The 23,936-nt window shown below is 37.8% G+C and overlaps 1 protein-coding gene and 1 pseudogene across 2 annotated transcripts; one reads left to right on the top strand and one right to left on the bottom strand.

Moving 5' to 3' along the window:
* Nucleotides 1–3,560: 3,560 nt before the first annotated feature.
* LOC149840765 (plant intracellular Ras-group-related LRR protein 3-like) lies at nt 3,561–9,024 on the top strand. 2 transcript variants are annotated; one of them, XM_090003306.1, is made up of 5 exons: nt 3,561–4,050; nt 4,279–4,614; nt 7,817–7,983; nt 8,076–8,166; nt 8,276–8,366. In XM_090003306.1, the coding sequence occupies exons 1-5, from the start codon at nt 3,664–3,666 to the stop codon at nt 8,282–8,284; spliced, it is 990 nt and encodes a 329-aa protein (XP_089859432.1). In that variant the 5' UTR covers nt 3,561–3,663; the 3' UTR covers nt 8,285–8,366. The 2 variants fall into 2 exon arrangements, with proteins under 2 accessions (XP_089859432.1, XP_089859431.1); XM_090003305.1 differs by having other exon boundaries at nt 8,076–9,024.
* Nucleotides 9,025–10,007: 983 nt separating this feature from the next.
* LOC149840764 (pentatricopeptide repeat-containing protein CRR2, chloroplastic pseudogene) lies at nt 10,008–11,582 on the bottom strand (annotated as a pseudogene).
* Between the last annotated feature and the right edge of the window lie 12,354 nt (nt 11,583–23,936).

The following is a 23,936-nucleotide window of genomic DNA, read 5'->3' as shown; positions in this document are numbered from 1 at the left end:
CCTGATATTGTTAGTGCTAATATGTATATTGTTGTTAATATTATTTTTTTATTTAATGAATGCTCATATTTAATTTCTTAGATACTTACATAGATCAAGTTGTTACATTAATGTTACTTTTACATGTTAATCTCATATTTTTTTCATATTTATTTGAGATTTTTTATTTCGTATTGGTTGGTGCTTCATCAATAAAACATTTCTTATTTATTTATAATTTTAGATAATTGTTATAGTTTTTTTTAAGTTAAATTTTTTTTTGAGGCTTACGCTTTGCACATCAAGGCTTATGCCTCGCCTTAGATTTTGGTAGAGCGCCTCGCTACGCCTTAACGCTTTTAACAACACTGGTCAGAATTGCGTAAAAAGCACATGAGAATCTAAAAAATACATTTAAAATACAGTTTAGCACAGACTCATTATATATATATATATATATATATATAAAGGAAAAATGAAGACAATGTGTACCATTTTTTTTTATGATGAAAAACTCCCATTGAAGTGAGGCAAACCCCAGGTGGGGGCCCTACAACCACTCTGCCTTTGTCTTAGTACCTCTGAAAGCTATGTACACACACATGCTTCAGTGGGATTTGATTTGGTGCCTTCATCTCATCACCCTCACAACCACCCTGCTAGCCAGACGGACGGTCCCTCGGTGATACTCGTATACCAAAAATTATTTTATGTTTTAACATTTTAAAAATGACAGGGCTCATTGTTATGTGTTGAATGTCATTTTAAAATTGTTTAGTTTTTTTTCTTAAATAAAATATACCCCGTTGACTAATGAAATACTGTGGTTTTTATTGTCATTTGAAAAAATAAATATGGCCTAATACTTCTTAAAGATGGATGGAGGGCATCATTGTGCAAAATATTGTCATGCATATGGTTTAAGGCGATAGCTACAAAGGCTTTCAAGATGTCATATGTGCAGTGTGGTTCCTACGCCCACAAAACTGGCATACTATCGAGTCGTCCCTCTAACCAACATCACATTGGGACATCCTTACTTGTCCCTGATTTTCTCTTGCACCAATATTTTGATAGTTTTTGAAGAAAGGATTAAATCAATCCGCCCATCTTCCATGGCCATCGCGACCTCCATGCCCTCTTTGAAAGAAGAAGGTTATCGTGAATGTCTCAGTTTATTAATGGGTTTTGAATTCACCATTTACTGTCTCTTCTCTTGATTTAGTAAGAGATCAAAAACCTTACTAAATTTTGAAAGCTTGTTAAGAGTAGAGGTAGTAACGACACACTCATACTCTTGAGTTAAATAATTTAAACGTATATTGAACTAGATCTTCTTCGAAAATTGGTTAATCAATCATACATAGGGAGTATGCGAGAAAGAATATTTTACCATGCTCTTGTCCTCAATGTTTTTGAGGTCACATTTTATTTGAAGAATCCCGAGACTTGAACGAGACACATAGTATTGTTACAAAACAATCCAAGCATCCTGCCAGAAGGGATCCAAATAATTTGCCCCAACATGACCGCTAACGATGGCTTAATCCAACTCAACGCGAGTTGATCAACCCACTTCTAAACAATATACTCATGAATAGTTTTGAGGAGCTCACCTTCTCTTATATATTGAATTGACACTAGTTGGATTGTAATCCATCTTGATTGAACATAACAGATTCAATTTACGAGCACCATAACAAGCCATTGTTTCCATCAAACTTGATCAACACTAGGGACACGAACGTGTTCCATTACATAACTGGATTAGGAACGACGTTGGATGCCATCGCCACTAGCTATCAAACAATACTGATCAAAGGAGCAAATTTGATGGAGCCAGCCTGACTATGATACCACGTAAATTTGCAAAGCTCATGCCAGGCATGAAATAAACACACACAAGAAAAAATGCAGAAATTTTATAGTGGTTCGGTCCAACGTGAGCTACATTCACTGTAGGAGATCTCTCTCTCTCTCTCTCTCTCTCTTTGGCTATCACCCCCCTGAGATAAGGCCGCTCTCTTATTTATATAGAATTTCAAGAGTTACATGTTTTGAAAGTTTATCCAAGTACATGAAGTTTCATCTACAAATGAATTACAATCCTGTTTAAAGACACATTTTATTAGGAGTCTTCTTCTTTCGTAAGAGAGTCTCATTTTATTAGGAATTGGACTCCATGTTATTGTCACATATATCATTTATTTATTTATTTTTAAATCTCACAATTTTATAATGCTATATTTTTTTAAAACATCATATATTTTAAGAATATCACATTTTCATCCCAATATTTTATATTCTTTAGTTATTTATATTTTATTAATGTTTTTATTATAATTTTAGATACTATAAATATTTAAGTATATTGATATTTTTTCAAGATTTTCCAAAGAATTTTATTTTTAATTAACTAATGACTAGCGTTGTTTGCCTCATAGCAAGATCTGTGACTATGATGCAGCAAGTCCCTCTTTGTCACTCCTTGACAGGTTTGATAAAGAGACCGTATCAGGTCAGAGGTATTGTAGAGGTGCCTTGGATGCTGTTCTTCTATGAGATAAACAACAACCCAAACGCCATCATTTCTCCTTGTTTTTTTTTCAGCCTTTCATTTTCTGTGCTCTAGATGTTGTTCATCTACAAGATGAATGGCTCTGAATTTTTTTGCAAATGTTTTCCACTATTTCCATGTTTCTCGATATTATCCTTATTTAAGTATGGCAATGGACCGGGCGGGCGTAGGGGACAAGGTCTCCACCCCTGCCTCATCTCAAAATCCGAACCTCCATCCCTGCACTGGGATGGATTTTAACCTCCACCTCCACCCCCGCCTCCATTCCTATTTCATGTCTTCCATCCCTAGTCCAAACGGGGGTGAGGCGGGGCCCTATTTCCCCTCGATTTATTGTCAGCCTTTAGAAGGATTGAGGATGAAGCAGGGCGGGGCAAGGCGGGGACGGGGTAGGGCAAGGCGGGGGAAAGCATAAGTCCATCCCCGCCTCCATTCCCGCACCGGGATGGATTTTAACCTTCATCACCCCCTCCATCCCTGTTTCATGCCCTTGGTCCCCAGTCCAAACGTGGCGAGACGGGGTGGGGCTCCGCTTTCCCTCGGTCCACTGCCATCCCTAAGTGGACTGGGAAAAAATAAAGGGCCCCATGTCGATAATGTAGGACATGAAACAGGGTTGAAGGCGGAAATAAAGGTTAAAATCAAAACCTGTGCGGGGATGGACTTACACTTTTCCCCGCCCCCACTCCATCCCCCATCTCTAATCCCCGGTCCGTCCCCAATCTTTCCATGCCCCTCGTTCCCATTTCATTGATGCAAGTTGTTTTGGATCAAATCAGACTGCATAAATGTGATATACATTTATTTATTTAGTAAAGATCGATATTTAAACTACCGAAATCTGACTTGTGTTAAAGAGTTTTAGGCGTTTAAAAAATCTAACGGTTGACATAACACAAAATGTTGTAATTTGAAAAAATCATATTTTTTTTTATCGAAAAAGCATCGATCCAATGGTCGATTCTTATTAAATCGAGTTGAATCCATCTACAAAGTCAGGTTTGATGACAAGACAACGAGGAAGAACAGAAGCCCTCACCGACATTTCCATAAAAAGAACAGGACAGAACTCCTTGATTCGTCCTCTCATTCTCTGAGAAAAGGGCATGGCTCGGGATCATCACCACCACCATCCCCACCTTCCCCGAATCAACGAGAACTCCGTCACTGGCGGAAACAGCGAGCCTTCCTCCTCCTTTCGCATCGATATCGAGAGCCCCAAACCAGGAGGAGGAAGCGAAGGCCGAACCGCGGGCGAGACGATGACGCCGAGGAGCCGCGAGGCCTCGGACTCGATCAAACTGTCTGTGTCGAGCGTGGCTCAGGCAAGATCCGTGCTTCAGGGCCTTGGCGAGCAGCCCGACCACGAATCCGTCGATTTCGCGAGGCGCAGGATCGCGGAGATCGACGCCAAGCTGTCGAAGCAGCTCGAAGAGGTCGTCTTGTCGCCCCGCCCCGGCGAAATAGATCGCCTCGAGTGGAGAAATCGCCAGGTTCGTTCCCCAATTTTGTTCTATGGCTTCATCCTCTTCGATTCTTGAACGAAATCCCGCCAAAATTCGGTATCTATTTGAACGAATTCTTCGGGATGCTCGAATCCTGAGTTTTGAGTTTGAATTCTTGAAATGTCGTGGATGATATTTGCATGGATTTGAATTGGGTTGCGAAGATTTAGGGTCTTGAATGGTTTCTCCTTTTCTTTTCAAACTGTGCATTTGAAGGCAGAGAAGGAGAATGAATGCAGGCAGGAAGCGGAGAAGGAGAAATTGCCCTTCAGGGCGGTCGTTCAGTTGGAAGAGATGCACAGCACGTACGCGGAGCTTCTGAGGGAGGCCGAGGAGAAATTGGAGAAGCTGTACGCTGCGGAGGGGATGAGTTCCGAGTTTGTGCATGTTGGGGACGAGGTCAATGAGGAGGTCGTGAATATCTTGCGGGTAGCAACGGAGAAGAAGCTGGAACGCGTGGTTCTCTCCGGGCGTGCGCTGCGGCATCTTCCCGAGGCGTTCGGGAGGCTTCACAGCTTGGTCGTTCTTAACCTTTCCAGTAATCAGCTTGAGGTTCGGCTCCATTCTTTCTCTGTTAATTTGGGGAGGATTATATCTTGTTCAGCTGATTTTGATCTGTTTTTGGGACGCATCTTCTTGTGAATGTTTCAGTGATAATGAATTTAGTTATTCTGCTGTTTGTGTTGCAGTGATTACCCTGATTTAGTGAATTCTATCTGTTGATAATATTTGGATCGCCTACTTTTTACGCTTTGTTTTCTATAGGTTGTCATCTGTGGTTGGTTCTGCAATGCCACACGCACTCTCCCTCTCTCTCATGGTCTTCACATATTGAACATTCTTGCACTTGGCCTTTATTATTATTATTATTATTATTAATGAAACCAACATGGTCTCTGTTATTGATTTTTTTTTTTAAATTCTTATCACCACTGTATGAAGTGTTTCAATTGTTGCCACTAGCAGAATCTGCACTGAGGGATGCTTTTATATCCACCATTTATAGAATGCTCGGGAACACTGATGACAAAAAACAAGACCACTTTTTCAAGATTAATTACATATAAAAGAGATTTTTGTTGTAACTACATTGTCGGCACGAGTAATGGGTAATATGGTTTCTCGGGCAAATGGATATGTACTTGCGCTTCACACAACCTGTGAATTTGTTTTCTCCTTTTATTATCCAATTCTTTCAACCTTTTTATGGTTAGTAATGATTCAGTCCTAATTCTCTAAAATGTTGAGGAAACTGTATTGAATCCTACTTGGAAAGAAATTATGGTGCAATTGAGTAGAGTGATACTTGGTATTTGATAAGCTTGCCTCTAGGTAAGGAAGTGTTGGAATATGAGTGGATCTTCACCTTGGAACTCAATCTTGATTTATCCATTTAATGTTGCAAAGAAAGTTTGATGGCTTAGGTTACAAACCTATGCTAGAGGTTGCGAAGAGCTGTTTGTTCCAACTTCCAACCCTTGTACTGGAATTCACAAGAGTATTACTTGCTCCATGTTCTGATAAATAATTTCCTGTATTAAACATTGAATTGATAGCTTTATGTATGAAAAAATCTCTATGTCGACACCTTTAGGTTTTGCTTTAGGGTAAGGAGGTGAGTTTGTACAAATCCAATAAAGCTATACAGGGGTTGGAATAATTGCTAAGAACATAATTGAACACTGCATTTAGATTCCTCTGAAATAACAATTATTCCACACACCCTATTTGTGAAGAGTTCGCTTTGTCCCCTCGTGGCCATTAAATACCTAATCTAATACATGTTCTCTACTGAGTAAACTATGATAAACACACCCAGTGGTTTAGATCAAGCAAAAACACCTGCAACTATGTTTTCTGGAAGGGCCTAATGAGAATGGGTCTTTACTAATGCATTCTCCAATTGTGAAACATTGCAAGGGAATATGTATTATGACTGCCTATGTTGATAACATTGTTGTGACCATGGTTTTAAAACCCGGTGACTCATCACTTGGCTCGTTCTTGAGTGACTCGTGACTCGGCCGGGTCATGTTAACTTTATATTTTATATAAAATATATAAATATATGTATATACTATCTATATTTTATAGTATTTTACCAATATATTATATATAATATATTATATATGTATATATATGCATGACTCAGCTAACTTTCCCATGACTCGGCCAAGTTTTGTAGAAACCGAGTTATATATATATATATATATATATATATATATACATATATATATATATACTGTAAAGAATATAAGCAATAAACTAATTGAATTACTGCATGTCCTCTTACAAATTATGCCGAATAATTTTAGAGAAATGTAACAATCACCAACAATGATATTTCAACGCATTTTTATGATCTGGTGGACCACAGCAAATTCTGAACATTCATAATGAAATTCAAGGAGGAGAAAACAATGCTAATTAAGCCATTAACAGTGCTAATTACAAATCTAAAGCTACTGAGCTAAAAAATGAACATACTTATCTCAAGTGTAATTATTGGTTGATGACTCGCAATTGCCAGAAAAATTTAACAAAACAGCTTTCAATTTTAGAAAAGAAAAAAGAAAGCTCCTACCAACAGAACACCATAAGTCATGTTAAATTGATTTACAACTAATCCTGCATGAAATATATAAAGTTAAAAAAAAAACTGTTACTAACTGAAGAATAGGAAGTTAAACTTCAACCAGAAGCTAAACTTACGATATCAACACAGAGCATCATAAATGAATCACTGTGATCATCTAAAAACAGATTTCCTGCTTTAAACTAAAGAAAGTGTTGTATGTGCTATACTGCTCCTTTAATGATGTAGATTGTATGTGCTGTCAGGTCTTCAGTGGGTTACATATCATGCAATTTGATATTCAAAATTATGTGCTTCATACAATCCATCTAGAACCAAATTCTTTTGATAGGCTGTCCATCTACAACCAGTTGGGTGCTTCTAGCTTTTATTTCAAATCAGCCAATAATAGGATGCCATATTTTTAATTTCATTATCTAATGTACGTTGGTCTTTTGTTGAATGTTGGATTCCAATGCATGTCTATTAACCTTTCATCGTGTCCTATCATGCTATGTTTCCCATTATATTCATCACTTGTAGGTCCTTTGGTGTATTTGAAGATAACCAGTACAGGTCTTTGAAGCTCTGTGACATGCTGCTAGCCAAATTTTATTTGCCTGCTGATTACAAAGGGGAAGTTTGCCTTACCTTGCCAGCCCTGAGGAGGGTCCGACATTTGTTGATGGGCTTACCAGTTTAATGCCTTATTATGGGAATGATTTCCATTCAGTCCCAGGTCAAGAAGAGTTGGCATTGAAATGCAGCTTTGAGCAATTCTTTTTTTTCATGTGTTTTTGGACTAGTTTGGGGAATTATCCTGGAAACAGAGGTTGTGGCTTTTGTAAATAAATTTACAGCCATTCTAGTGCCAAGGTCTGAATTCTTGTCTGCATTATATATCTCTTTTTAGCGTGCTAAGGTTCTCCATTGTATTAAGAAGCAGTTTAGTATTCCTTGATTTACACCCATGCTATATGCAACATCTTTCCATGTCATCCACATATTTTTTTGTACCTATTTCTCACCTTTTCAGGAATATATTGAATCTTAGTTTTTTTAAGGTTATGACATTTCTTTTCTTGTTACTATTGGGGCATGCATGCTGTTGAAATTAGCTTTCCTGGTGCTGGAATTGACATTTTCTGATTTACCCTTTTAATGTGCTTATGCAAGCAGGCAATTCCTGACTCAATAGCAGGGCTTCAAAATATGGAGGAATTGTATCTCTCTTCCAATCTTTTAGTGTCACTGCCAGATTCAATTGGCCTATTGCTTAATTTAAAGATATTAGATGTCTCTGGGAACAAGCTAAAAGTGCTACCTGATAGCATATCGCGCTGCAGGTATACCTTTGCTCTCATGTTGCACTTGTTTTCAGAGCTCTTGAAACTTTTTAGTTATTGCTTCTGAATCATGATTAACCTTTTTGAATCAGATCATTGGTAGACTTGGACGCAAGCTTTAATGAGCTCACTTATCTACCAACAAACATTGGGTATGAATTGGTGAACCTGCAAAAACTCCTGGTACATCTTAACAAGATACGTTCTTTGCCTTCTTCAGTTTGTGAAATGAAATCTCTGAGGCACTTAGATGCCCATTTCAATGAGCTTCGTGGTCTGCCACTTTCAATAGGGATGCTGACAAACCTTGAGGTCCTGAATCTGAGCAGCAACTTCAGCGATCTAACAGAGCTGCCTCTGACTATTGGGGATCTAACTAATCTCAGGGAACTTGACATCAGCAACAATCAGATTCACTATCTACCCGGAACATTTGGTAGACTCGAGAATTTGATTAAACTCAATCTGGACGAGAATCCCTTGATTATCCCACCTATGGAGGTTGTGGTCAAAGGTGCTGAAGCTGTGAAGGAGTACATGGCAAAGAGGTGGGTGGACCTTTTGGTGGAGGAGGAGCATAGGAGTGTGCTAGAAGCTAATGCCCAAGCTCAAACTGGTTTACTGGCACGCAGCACTTCATGGTTGAATAATTGGATTTCCGGGGTTGCTGGAAGTGTTGGCGGTTATTTGGCAACAGTAGGGCAATCGCCAAAAGATCCCTTACTTAATCAGCAGTTGTGATATTTCTAACTAACATGGTGGTTTGGATTGCACATACGGCACTATAGGCATTGATGTCTGGAAGAGTCCTTGATGCAGTGGCACAACGTCAATGGGCAAGTTGCAGTAAACAGTTAATTGTCATCTTCTTTTGCTGGTTACGTGCTCTTATTCTGAAACTCTAACAAAGGAAAATCATAAACATCAGCCACATCTTGTAACTTTTTAATCCTTATTTTACTGGTTTTTTCATCCAAGGATTGGATTTTTTTTTGTTTCATATGTAGTGATTGATAATGCAAGCATGGACAATTAGCAATAGTTTTTGTTAGACGAGAACAAAAGGGAGTAAAACATTAAAGGGTGAAGCAAATATACATCCTGAGGTGGAAACACATGTAAACAAATGAAGCATTTGTGCAGGCTGACGTACAAGAGGATATAGCATCAAGCAGCAGCTGCAGAGCCAGTAAATTAATAGGAGTAACAAAATTGTGCTCCACTCATAGTGACAAATATCACGAGAAATTGCCTGAAAGTTTAAAACTGCAATTTCTCGCAAGATTTTCAAAATATCGCGAGATTTATGAAAAAACGTAAATACCGCAATTTAAATGCGATATTTACGTTTTAAACAGCTATTTATTGCAATTTAAATGCATTTTAATAAATTTTATTAATATTTTCTTATAAAAAATCATTTTTAGATTTTTTAATTTATTTTTTATTGCTGAGATTTTGCTGAAAAAAATGCGAGATTTATGATTTTTTTTCAATTTCTCACGAGTTTTTGAAAAACGAGAAATTGCAGATAAAAATGTTTGTCACTATGGCTCCACTCCCTGATTTGATCTTGAGATTCAAGTGGTCGGAGTCTGCACTCTAAATCGTGATGTCAGGGAATCACACATTGATCAATCAAACAGAGATTCATCAACTACAAGAAAGATTGATTCTTTGGGATCTTTTTCTTTCAAATGGAACAAAAGGATCCCGAACAACCTGCCAAAACACCAAAGTCCATCCATCTAGTGCTTGGGATTCCAATTGCAACTCTACAAGAACAAGATAGTTGAATATCTTCGCAGCAAGGTTAGACAGCACACACACACAAACACATACATATGTGCATCAAATATACATGAGCATGCGTATCGCTCTTGAGAATCATGAGATCTTTTTCCTGCAGACTTGTCAGCTATCACTGACGTTTACGCTGCTTGTTGGTATGCTTGTTCAATGGACTAGTCTTTTTGAAAGTATACTGCTCAGGCTAGCTGCTTTTGTTCATTGTTGTACTAGTATTACCAATAGTCTTCACAAGAACATTGACCATCTTTGAAATGGTGGAAGCGATTCATGTCTCTGACAATGATCACGCGATCAACAATCTTTGAGATAAACTTTGTAGCATTGTGACAATCGCCACAGATTCTGAGGTTCTTGGTGATCCGAACAGGAGTACCTTTGCTCGTGTTCAGAAGCCCAAATGCAATAGCTAGCCTTTCGCTGTGATAAGAAAGTGCAGTTTCCTTCATCTCATCTTCAATGTCATGAAGCACGAAGTCTGTTAGAGGAACATAGCCCATAATTCTCATTCGTGCCATCAATTCCTCTAGAAGAGAATGGATTTGCTGCCATTGTGGATGCCATCTATCTTCAACTCCGAATCGGTAAACCTGGTTGTTGAACTCCACAAAGGTGCATCCTTGAGTCTTCCTCAGTCCTCTTTCAACCATCATCTTTCTCACCCTCTCCACGTCGGTCCATCTTGACTTGGCAGCATATATATTTGAAAGCAGAACATAGTATCCAGGATGCTTGGATTTTACCTGGAAAAGTTTTGCAGCAGTCCTTTCTGCTAATTCTAGATTACCATGGATTCTGCAGGCACCTAGTAAAGCTCCAAAAACACTAGTATCAGGCGGTATAGGCATTGTTTCAACAAGCTTTTCTGCTTCATTCAATCTACCAGCACGGCCGAGAAGATCTACCATGCAAGCATAGTGGTTTACCCTTTGTGTAATTCCATATTCATCTACCATTGATCTAAAATATTGTTGGCCTTCTTGTAACAGGCCTGAATGGCTGCAAGCGGAGAGAATACATGTAAATGCAACATGGTTTGGTCTGGTGCCTTCATCGATCATCATATTAAAGACACTGATTGCATCTTTGCCATGACCATGCATTCCATAGCTTGTTATCATCGCACACCAGCAAACAACATCCTTTCCAACAGTTCGATCGAATAAAAACCGAGCCACGTCAAGACTCCCGCAGTTAGCATACATATCAATCAGGGCTGTTATGACTGAAATATCAGAATCAAACCCAGTCTGAATAATGTAGCTGTGAAACCATTCTCCCTTCCTCAAAGCTCCAAGATGACCACAGGCCAATAGCACACTCAACAAGCTCACTCTGGTTGGATTCACGTCTGCACTTTGCATTAGGGCGAAGAACTCCAATGTCTCACAGTTGTAACCATTGTGAACATACCCAGAGATCATGCTGGTCCATGAAACTAAGTCTCTTACGACCATTTTATCAAACACTTGGCGTGCATCATCCACTGATCCACATTTGGCATACATGTCGACCAGAGCAGCCTCCACAAACACATCATTGGAGCAACCATGAACCACTACATGCTGATGGATTAGCTTGCCCCTTTCCAAATCTGACAGCCCCCCACAAGATTTGAGCACAAAAGGGAATGTAAATTTATCAGGAACCACACGACTCTGCTTCATGTCAATGTACACCAAGATGGCCTGTTCAAACTGGTCATGAGTGGCATAGCCCCTAATGGTCACATTCCATAAGAAACTAGATGGGTTGTACATTCTGTCAAAAACCATTTGGGAAGACACCATATCACCAAAGGAAGAGTATAGAAGTACTAATTTGGTTACAAGAAACATGTTATGTTGGAGTCCATGTACCACTACCCTTACATGAGTTTGCTTGAGATCACTCAAATTGGTGCACCCTTGGAAAAGTGAAGGAATCAAGGAAGTTGGTATAGATGGTGTTAGAGGGAGAGTGGATTGGTGGCATGACGGGGGGTCATGGAGTTTCTTTTTATCAAGAAAAAAGATCAAATTTGAACATTGTGGGATGAGAGGTGAGACGCATAGATGTTTTGACAGGGCATGTATGTGCTGAAGACCAGCTAAGCCTCTCATACGCTCGGGGGGCTTTCTCATGTACGGTTAAAGAAGATTATATCCAACCATCAAGGTAAGGCTATGCTTGGGAGCTTTGAATTGGGGGCACGTTGCATTTTCCCCAGTATCCTCTTTTGTTTTAGGGCTATCAATGGATTGGGTTTGTATCGGGCACTTGACCCAAATACTCGGGTATGGACATGAAAACTGCTGACCCTGGATAGTAGTTGGGTTGACCAATCTTGACCCGAGAAATATGCGGGTCGGGTTTGGTTATGATTTTTATCGAATATCTGAACCAAACTGGATTGACTTGAGTTTTTTATATGTATTTTTTATGAATATAAACTCTTTAAATTATAATGATATGGGTTTTGGATTTCACTTTCTTGACCCCACAAACCCCAAGCTTAACTCAAATTTAACGACTAATTAGTTACTTGGGCGGGGTCCCTGATGGGATGGATACCCAAACTGTTGACAGCCCTAGTTTGAGAGCAATGGTCTTGCCAAAAGATTCTTGACCGGATGAAATTGGCAACCCCAACACCACATTTCAACACCATTCACTAAGGCTCAGTTTGGAAACTAGTGGCTGAGATAGGAAGTGCCATTTGAGGAAGTGGGAACCACCAAATCCTGGATTTGGCAGAGGTGGTAGCTGTGGATTCCATTCTTTAGTGTAAATACAAAGGTAAGAAGACCTCACTTCCCATCCCAAATGCATAAACACCCATCCCAGCTACCAGTTTTCAAATGACCACTACAAGATAGTTTGACCAAGTCTCTGCCAAAAGCATTAACTACTATTCTACCTCCTAGTTTCCAAACAGGGCCTAAAAGATGTTTTTGGCAACTATAACTTTTAACACCTTATTTTGGTAAAACCATATTTTGATAGCACATGGAAACAGTGTTTTCTTCCCCATATAGATGTCATAGTTAGAGAAACTGGTTTTTATTTACATAAAAAAAATGAAAATGTGCTAGCATCTTCATATCTCATTCTGATGCAAGTGCTAAAGACCTATGATTAAAAGGATGGGATTTAAAATTCTTCATGAGATCTGTAGGTCATCTTGTCTAATGTTTCAAGCAAATTTATCACCTCTGACAAACTCACCTATATGCATGTGAAGACGTAGATTCCCTTCTATAGACTTGAGTTGTTTCTCAATCACTCATAAAATTGAGATATTGCACAAGCCCTTAATCATGCAACCACTCCATATTGCCTGACAAATTTGATTACTTGAAGTGCATGTGTGTAATTGAGTTTAGGTTGTCCATATGATTTTCTTAGTTTAAAGATAATTAATAAGCCATTCCGACAAACAAGAACTGAGAAACATCAAGCGAAAGCTCAAACCAATAAGCCCACGACCTTATTTGTTTCATGTTTTTCATCTATGACAAGGACTTTTGTGTTTTTTGGCTCAAAAATTATACGTGAAGAGCTTAGTTCAATGAGCCCATTTTACTTTACTAAAATTTTAATCAAAGTTCTTTATAGGAAAACTTTTTGTTTTGGTTCACGGCAGTTTCGTACACTTAGTCAGGTGAGTTTTTTAACGGAAAATGACCTGTACGTAAAAATGTCGCATTTTAAAAAACAACCCATAATTTACCAAATTCATCGAATGGACAATATCACAGGTTGTCAATTTTTTCTTTACGCTTTTACCTCTTGTAAGTGCAAATTTTTTTTTTCGCACGTCATGATGCTAATAAAATCGCATTTGAGGTTGTGATTTTTAAAAAAAGATTACAAAATTTCAAACAATTTGTGAAACGAGTTTCACGTGATCACCTATGAAAATCATAGAATTTGCGGAAGTCCGATAATTGCAAAATTGCATACAAGTATCACATGAAGTATTCAAAATTCTTTTTTCTTGCAAAATTATGGATGAGCATAGTATAAAAGCAAAGTTAGGGTTTCATAGAAACTAGGTTTTTGGTGGTCTCCAAACATTGGGAAATTATGATCATTTTCTCAAGGCCAAGAATTGGCAGTGAGAAGATCGACGATGCTTCATCGACAGTGAGTTTTTTTGATAAGGGCACCTTATGGTATGGGTGAGATAAGAAATGAAATTAGAAACCCATTTTCATCATAGAGAACGAGAACAATGATGATATATTTTTCTATCAACATAGAGTTGGCGTATCTCATAGTCAGCGTTCGATCACGTGGTATGGGTGAGATATGCAGCATTCTTGAGGTCTCCGCTTGAACAAACTGTGAGTTTTTTCGGTAAGTGCATCTTATGGTGTGGGTGAAACAAAAAACCTAAAGTCTGCAAGTTATCATCTGGAAACCCATTCTCATCATAAACGATGATGATGTGGAATCGATGAGAGACCTCCACTTTAACGAACTGTGATAACAAGATAGATGTATTTTCTCCTCATCAACACAAAGTCGATGTATCTCAGAGTTAGCATTCGATTACATGGTATAGGTGAGATAAAAAAAAATAAGGAAAACAACACAGAGTGTAGTGTTTTCTCTCAATCAAAGATGCAATGATATACAACATTATTGAGGTGAAAGAGATAAAGTACCTATGTACATACTCTGTTTTCTCCCTATCAAAGAGGTAGCAAGAAGCAACATTCTTGTGAAAAAATGAATTGAATGCAATGTATGAGCGACTTTATTTTGTGAAAGAATTAAATGAATGCAATGTATGAGAATCTTCATTTTGTAAAAGAATAAAATGTATGAGCGACTTCATTTTGTGAAAGAATGACACTTTATTTCTCAACCCCTTTTTTGCATCCAAATGCTCTATTTTTGCAAACCCCAAAAAATTGACCCCCCTTTAATGATTTTTCCTACGAATTCCCTGCGAATGGTGGAGGCGAATAAGAAATTTTGCAAGAAAAGAGCATTTTGTAATACTAGTGCGATGCTAATAAGAAATTTTACAATATCAATCTTTTGCAAATTTTCACACGTACCTTGTGAAATTCTTTTCTGATTTAAAAAGAATGAACAAAAATTCGCACACACTTTGTGAAATTCTTTTCTGATTTAAAAAGAATGAACAAAAAATCACACACACCTTGCGAAATTCCTTTCTGGTTTAAAACGAATAAACTGAAATTTGCATATACCTTGCGAAACATATGTTTATTCTCTATTATATATATTATACACAATTAATTCTCATAATTAAATCAATTACTTGTTACATTCTCAACATATATCAAACAAAAAACAAGGTCAAACTACTTCATTCCTTTTTATATACACAATTCATTCTCATAAACAAATCAATCACCTATTATATAAATAATTCATTCTACTAAAAACGCAAGAATGAAAAAACTCCATTCCATGTTATATACACAATTCATTATCATAAACAAATCAATCACCTATTATATAAACAATTCATTCTATTAAAAAAACAAGAATGAAAAAACTTCATTCCCTATTATATACATAATTTATTCTCCTCAAAAAATGAGAATTAGACAACTACATTCGCTATTATATACATAATTCATTTATAAACAAATGCATATACATGATAAAACTCATCATCAGTTGACATTGCAGCAAGCATAATGGTCGCCTTCATCAGCTTTCATTCACAAGTGCAAGTGCATCCTCTGGCTTGGACTCTTCATCAACTTTCATTACTGCAAGCTCAACCTTCATTTTCTGGTTCACTTAATCTCAAGCATTGCATGTACAAAATAAGATATATTCTACAATCTTACCTGTAACATTCATATACTAAGTGAACAAACATGTACAAAATAAGTTAACAAATATGAACAAAAGTAATTACCAGTTTGATTGTTTAGGAATGTCTTACACAATAGTGGTTGACGATTCAATATAAATAATGTAACCAATCCATACTAAAAAAATGAACCTACAATACAACATTAAACCAAATGAGTACTTAAACAAAATGAGCATTTAATTAAAAAAATATTATGTAAATTATAAAAAAGCATGTCATAGACTACTTTCAAAATGCATCGAATACTCACACATTACTTCCTAATTGTGTTTTCGCTTATTGTGGCCAAGCTGGTGACATCGAATACTTACATATTTACTTTGGACTGCCACTTGATATTTAACTATGCATCATCGAACTTCTTGTTTAACTTCACAAATATTGTCAATTAGTGTAGTTTTACTAGCAATTAAGTAAATGTTGCCCCTATATAACATTGATTGTACATCATCGTCGTCTAAGAGATGTATTTATATATCTTCACCATTTAATTTTGGAGTACACTTATACTGGAGGACCATTAACTCTTCTATATATCTGGTTTTACGAGATATTAATAATGCTACAAATTCCTTATAGCTGCAGTTTTATAAACCATTATAGATCTCCAAAGGGGTTATTCAGTGTTACAATAATTTACAAATACCATTTTAGTAGTCATCATAAATGCCTACACCAACCGCATAACATATCACTCAGTTAACAGCTCTGAAAACCAACAACCAACAACCCACAATACCCCCACAACTAACCCCTATTCAATGCTTGTGCACAATCAACCCCCAACCATATCTAACTAATTGGATGCTTCTACAGAGTCAACCCTAGCCCCAATCATACAAAGATAAATATTGACAAAATCATTGAATATTCACAAGCAATAGACCAAAATAAGTAACTATATGTAAAAATCTCTAAAGATCGTAAACCCTAAATGGTAAACAAGAAAAGAAAAAAATAATGCAACCTTAATAACTAACTAGAGAAGTTGAGAAGAATGATACTACAACCTTGCACAAAGTGGAGTGAACAACTTCCACGAGAATCGTTGAAAGGGTTGGGGTTCTAGAAAGAGGAGGATTGGGGTTACCATTTTTTCCAAATACAAACAAGAAGAAGCAAAAAACCTAAAAGCACATTTATATAGGATAAAATTTTGCAAAAAAAAAAGAAATTCACAATATCAACCTTTTCCAAATATTTTAGAATCTCACAATACTTTATGAGATAGTCGTCTACAATTTCATAATTATCAGACTTCCACAAATTTTATGATTTTTGCAGGTGATCGCACGAAACTCGACACAAGTTTCATAAATTGTTTGTAATTTCATAATCTTTTTTGAAAATCACAACTTTAGATGCAATTTTGTTGACAAGTTTTGTGGGTATATTATTTTAGCGTCATGACATGCGAAAATCTAAAAATTACACCTATGAGGGGTAAAAATGTCAATAAAAATTAAGAACCTACCATTCGAAAAATTTGGTAAATTATGGGGCATTTTTGGAAACATGTTATTTTTTACATATAATATGATTATTTTCTATTTTTTAATATGTTCAAAGTTGGAGGATGTCAAAACTTGCATGTTTCCTTGCCTTTAGGGCATAAATAGCAGTTTCCCTAGTAGGTAGAGGGGTGGCCAAAAAAAATTTAATGACTTAAATACCATTTGGATGCTACCGAAAACCTAGTTTTTTGTGGAAACCGGTTTTTGGGCTAAAACATAGTTTTCTATTAGTTTGGGTGATAAAACCAGGTTTTCACAAACCTGACTTTGAACCAAAACCAGGTTTGTGAAAAAACTAACCTAGCCCAATTTCTTCAATTAACTAAGTTTGCAAAACTTGGTTTAGTGGGAAGGGGTGGGGGGTCTCCATACCACCACGACCTTCCCTCTCCCACAGTTGTTTCATGAAATGGCTGGATTCTAGCATAGTTTTTTTTTAATCTTGATAGTTGATAAATGGCCAGGAGCTAGAAGCCATCACGACCATTGTTCTGATCGGATAATGGTCCAAAATTGGTTGAAAATGATTACACTTTTTTTTAGAAACCCTAGAAGTTAGCCATTTTTAGCCCAATGGCTAGGAGAGTTCCATTTGGCAAGGGCTAAACCTAGGGGTGGCAAAATCTGACCTGACCCGCCAACCCGCTTCTTAGCCAGGTTAGGGTTTGGCTTAAACGAGTTCATGTCGTAAACGGGTCAACCCGCCTAACCTGTTTATTAAACGGGTCATGCTCGTGTTAGGGGTATGCCAACCCGCCAACCTGTTTGACCCGTTTAATAAATGGGTTAGGCGGGCGGGTCAACCCGTTTACACGAACCCGTCAACCCACAACCTGAGTCCTGCCAAATACACGAACATGAATCCTATTATGGTAATCGAGTCCCATCACCAAGACCAATAGGTTTCTGAGCGAGATTTCGGCCGATGACAGCCCCGTCAGAACCCTAATCCCCCACCTGAAGCTGACAACGACGTGCTTCCTCACCAGAAAGGTGCTCCTCGCACGGATCTCGACACCAGAGAATAGGCCATTGATCACCCTGGCAAACGATCTCGATGCCATCGCCAATCGGTCGAGCTGCTAGGCCGCAACCACTGCTCCGTTCTTGCCGAACCCTAGCCAGAGATGATCGGTCGATCCTCTGCCGCCGTTCTCCTCTAAGAGGCCATTTACCTTCAAACCCCCGCCCATCTTTCTGTCAAAGAAGGCGCCAGGATCATTGAAGAATCCGATTGGCAGTGATTTGACCGTCTTCTTGATGGAGAAATCACCGGCCCAGGGGTTGAACCAGATGAAGAACTTGAGGTCACGTCCGCTGCAGAGGAGGTCGAATTCGACACTCATGGAGAGTGGGGAGGCAGCGGGGGAGCCAAAGGGGCCGATGCCGGTCTTGACAACAAGGCGAAAGGCATTGGAGGGGTCGTTGGGGCGGTATGAGAGGCGGACAGAGGGACCGACATTGAAGGCAGTTGCGAGGCTCATGCAGAGCTCGGCGGCAGAATCTCTGCCTGAGACCCATTTATTAAGCGGGTTAACCGTGTCGTGTCGGGTTACCCGTTTAATAAATGGGTCATGTTTGTGTTTGCCACATCTGACCCGTTTAATAAATTATTGTGTTTGTATTGAGGTATGCTAACCCGCCAACCCGACCCGATTGCCACCCCTAGCTAAACCATTTCAGTCATTTTCGGGCCGGTAGGTGGTCAAGAAATGATTGTACCAAAAATTTTTAAATTGTTAAAAAAGTGCATTTAAACTATTTTTTTGGGCACTCATTGGTTAGAAATGGCTGGGATTAAGGGTGGAGCTCTAACCAGGGTGGGAAAGTGCTCATCCTGGGGTTTGGGTCATGGGTGCCCTTCCCCCCCCCCCCTCTCTCTCTCTCTCTATATATATATATATATATATATATATATATATATAATGGATCTATGCTAAACCCATTTGGTGCTAAACCAAAGCTAAAGCTTATTGACTGTTCATTGTGTGCGTTTATGGACGGTCAACGCACAAAAGAAAATTGTGTAATAAACCCTTTACTGGTGCACTAAAAGCCCCAATAAAGGTCCCGCTAAAGGTTTGAGACCTTTACTGGCGCTTTCAGTGTGCTACTAAAGAACTTTTTCAAAAATGTGCTCGACTTTTAGTGGTGCACTAAAAGCACCAACAAATATCATAGACCTTTAGTGAGACCTTTACTGGCACTTTTAGTGTGCCACTAAAGTTTTTTTGGACAAAAAATTGCGTTGTTGACGTGATTTTTGCATTTTTTTCGCACTAACCGTCCATCAACACACACAATGGACAATCAATGCGCTTTAGCTCTAATTTAGCACCAATGTAGTTTAGCACAAACCCATTACTATATATATACCATTAAAAGATCCTTATGCATCATAATTGGATGATCCAAGAGTCTATTTCTATAAAGTCAAACATCTAGATCACATCCATACAATGAAATAAAAAAAAAACATAAAAAAACCTATGAAAATCTTAGTTCATATTTTAGTTACGCTATATATATATGTGTGTGTATCCACCCTAACTTGGATTTCTGGTTGTGCCCCTGGTTGGGATGGTTCATTTTGACTAAGGGAAAAACCATCCCAACCATTTTTCAGCCAATGGTTGGTGTGGAAAAATGGTTTGTTATACACCTTTTTTTTTTTCTTTTAAATATTACAAATAGAAAACATGAAAAACTAGGTTTTTGATTGCCAAACACCTTATTATCTAGGTTTTGGGCAAACTAGGATTGCCAAAACCTAGTTTTTCCTAGGTGGTAGGGCATTAATCTCTTTCTTTGTTTTAGGAAGGTAAGAATGCATATAATAGATGGAGGCATAAAGTGACTCTCGAGTCGTCTTATAAGAAAGACTGTCATTAATTGATAGTGTTTTGGAGGAAAGATTTCATTGTATACCAGTGGAAAATGAAGGTAATTTGGCATTTTTTTTAGAGTAGCAGTAAGCCTAGGGTCTGGGGCCTAAGTTGTTGACCCCTCATCCCAGGTTGACTCCTATCAAGTGTGTAAGTGTCTTTAACTGGTGGGCTTGGTAAGGGCTTGGGTGTTGGTGACCTCACCCGGGATATAACTCACATAAAGGCAACTCATTAAGTGACCCAGTTCTTGACGAGGATTTCTCGTCATCGAAAAAGAAAAAAAAAAGGTCCACATCACAACATGATTAAGGATGACAATGGGCCAGTGGGAAATGGGGATCCGTCCGAACCCGCCCCCATTTGGGGCAGGGATGGAGAACATAAAACAGAGAATGAACAGGGGATGGAGGTGAAAATAAAAAACCATGCGGGGATGGACTTACTCTTTCCTCCACCCCACCCAAACCCATCCCTCATCTTCGTTAATGAAATTACTAATATACCCTTATTATATTATAGAATATCAGTTAAATATTATACATATACTTAACCCTAAGTTTCTACTTCCTACCGGGGCAGGGGTGGAGAGATTGCCCCCTGCACCCGCCCTGGTCCACTACCATCTCTATGCATGATCTAGTCTTTATTCAGTTATAAAAACCCCAAAGACCGAATTGCCAAAAACCAAAAGCAACCATCCAAATCCAAAGAGGGGCGAAGAGAAGGCTAGCTCTTGGATGGTCGGTCACTTTTTGGTTCTAGAGACCTTGCCGCTTGCTCATACTCAAGGGCCTTCAAAATCATGCTCATGGAAGGTAACATTGTTGCTGCCGCTTGTGCCATCTTGAGCAGCTTTGCCTTGACCATGCTCACAAAAATTGACTGTTTTTTGAAAGTTTGCTGATTTTATGGCAAGATTTACAAAAACCGATATAATATTGAAAAATGGGATACTTTCTTATTTTGAAAATATCGTGTTTTGTTATAATTTATATATTTATATGTTTTTTTTTTATATTTTTACAATTTAAGTATATCATTAAGTTATAAGATTCTCTCAAGAAAACTATTTTTTTTTTTAATTTATCACCAGATTTTGTTTTTTGCCAAGTAAATCCAAATAAAGAGGCTTGTGACATTGGTCTTGGCTGCTAGGAAGATGGGGATTTTTTGGGACTCTCTCTTTCTCTCGTGTGGGTCCTACTAACCCGAAGGCTGTATAATGGTTTAGATGGTTGGTTGAAATTTAAATTACCTGGTGCTTGGTTGATGGGAGATTAGTACTTTTGTCATTGGCATGATTAAGTAATTTATAATTGAAAATCACCCTTTTATCTATTCCTGTATGCCCTCTCTTTAGGGTCGAGCTAGATTCATATGAACAAGTACAAATCCAAGCCGAGCCTAGCTAGGGCAAAACCCAAACCCAAATCCAAGTTCAAAATCAAGGCTAAAGTTCAAGGTTCGATGGACATGTCTCAAATGACTCTACCTTATATAAACTCATGTAAAGTCCTTTTAACATTTTGAAAAGTGAATGATTTTCCACCAAAAAACTTGGAAAAATGAAGGTGTCAAAGAGATAAGGATGACACATAATAGTAGATAAACCTCATAGTGGTCATTTGGAAAAAACGCCTCTAGCAGATTTTTGAATTATTCATGAAGATCCAATGATACCTCATTGTGATAACCAATCTGCCATTTACATTACAGAAAATCGAGTATTTCACGATTGAACTAAGCATATTGAGTTTGATTGTCATCTTGTTTGTGAAAAAGTGCAACCAGGGACCATATGCACTAAATATGTTTGAACAAAATTACAACTTGAAGATGTGTTCATAAAGAGCATTCCAAGAGATCAATTTCAATTTCTTATACACAACCTGGGAGTCATGGACCTACACTCTCAGCTTGAGAGGGAGTGTCAAAGAGATAAGGATGACGCATAATAGCATATAAACCCATAAAATCTCTTAGTGGTCATTTGAAAAGTTTGTTACTTACCTTGTTGTACATTAATCATTTTATAACTCCTTTTTGTTTTTCTATCCCTATAATCAAGGGATGTCAATATTCCACCTTAATTTTGAGATATATCCTCAACAATTGTTACCAACAATTGAGACTTGGTGGAATCGAGCCAGATCTAAGGGCTACACTTGCCTTAAATCCTAAACTTTTATGGAAATCCAAGTTGATATATCAAAGTTAATTTTTTCTTTTGTAGAGAAGTGAACGGCCTGAACTTGTAAGAAGTGGGATTTCAACTCTTTAAATCAAAGAAGAAATGCATTCCCTCTCCAAATGGGAAGTATCCATTTTTGTATGAAAATGACTACTTTCTCATGTAACAAGTACAAATCAAATATGGGATCCATTATCCCAAGTCAATGGGAAAATGGATCCCAATTAAAGAGACTTTCATGGGATTTAATGACACACTTCCCCCTACATGACTTCAATTCTTATGAAAGTTCACCTATAATAACTTGGACAAGCCTTGCCTCAGAAAAATGCTCAGAGGGCTTTGCGCATCCAGTAAAGGCGACTTATGAATATCACCGAGTTGATGAGCGGGGTATACTTTCCTGTGAATATACTCTAAGGGCACGTTTGGAAGAGAGAAAGACGTAGGAAAAGTAATGCAAAATAAATAAAAAAACTTAACTAACTTGTTTGGAACTAGGTCAGGGATGAGTCTTAACTAACTTATTTTGCCTATTCTACATGAAAATCAATATAATTTGACCAATTTTTCACAAGTCCAACCTACAAAATCACATTTGATTATGGGAGTCTATGATATCCATACTAAATCTGGAACTAGAGCCAGACCCATTTTGAAATTATTCGAATCTAGTGCTAAGAATCTTGACCCAACTTACTCTCATTAGCTTTGAATCTGTTCAATGCATGCAAAACATTTTGTTTTGCATAAGAAATAGCTAACGGGCAGGGATGTCAATGGATCAGATTTTATCCAATATCTTATCGAATCTGAGTTTGTTTAGTCAGATGAACCATATTCGAATATGACCGGATGTGAATATGATTTTGGTTTTGGTTTTTTGCTGCAGAATCTGATGGGTATGTGGATTTGATGGATATCCGAATCCGAGTGCATGTAAAAAAGCAGATTTGGTATGAGCGTTTCACCAATCGAGTCCGAATCGAATCCAACGACATCCAATTAATCAGATCTGGTATTGACCACATCCGATCTGGATTGGAACCGTTTACATCCATACTAACGGGTTCATGAAATGAAATGAGATTAGGTGAAGACATTCTTAAATGAGTTTTTATACTAATAATTTTTTTATTTTTACTTAAGAAACCACTCCAAGAACAGAGACCTAGTCGCGATGACTCTGCCTGCCCTAGTTACGGTCATTGTCGTAGCAATGTAAAACTCCGATGGCTTACCCTTCGACCCATGGAGTCGCCAAGCTTCGGATTGCGCAGGAGGTGCCTCTGACCTTATTGTGGAACATGGAAGCTCATGCACTGAATATTTAAGATCATACGATCCAAAGTTGGAAAAAATAGGACAAAGGAGATGCCAGAATAAGGAAAGAGTTTTCAAATTACAAAGATTTGTAGTAAATATTTGGATCGCCAATTTAGGAACCAACTTCGAGTGTTATTTTGATTAAACATAAAATGAAATGAGGTGTGCATTTAAATTACCAATTATTTCGAGTATGAAACTAAATTATTAAAAAAAAGTGGGTATATTCTTTTAAATAAATTTTTTTATATTTTTTTTTTTATGTTTTTGAGTTATTACTTAGAAACTTGGTTTTGCTAATGATCACTATGCTAAAGTATGCAAAAGTTTAAACATGCAAGGAATTATATCAACATATAATGAAAAAGACACCAATA

This window comes from Nuphar pumila, chromosome 4 (genome assembly GCF_984573655.1).
Source record: "Nuphar pumila chromosome 4, dmNupPumi1.hap1.1, whole genome shotgun sequence".
Classification (NCBI taxonomy): Eukaryota; Viridiplantae; Streptophyta; class Magnoliopsida; order Nymphaeales; family Nymphaeaceae; genus Nuphar; species Nuphar pumila.
Note: the sequence above shows the minus strand (reverse complement) of the source record. Positions and strands in the feature narration are given on the sequence as shown.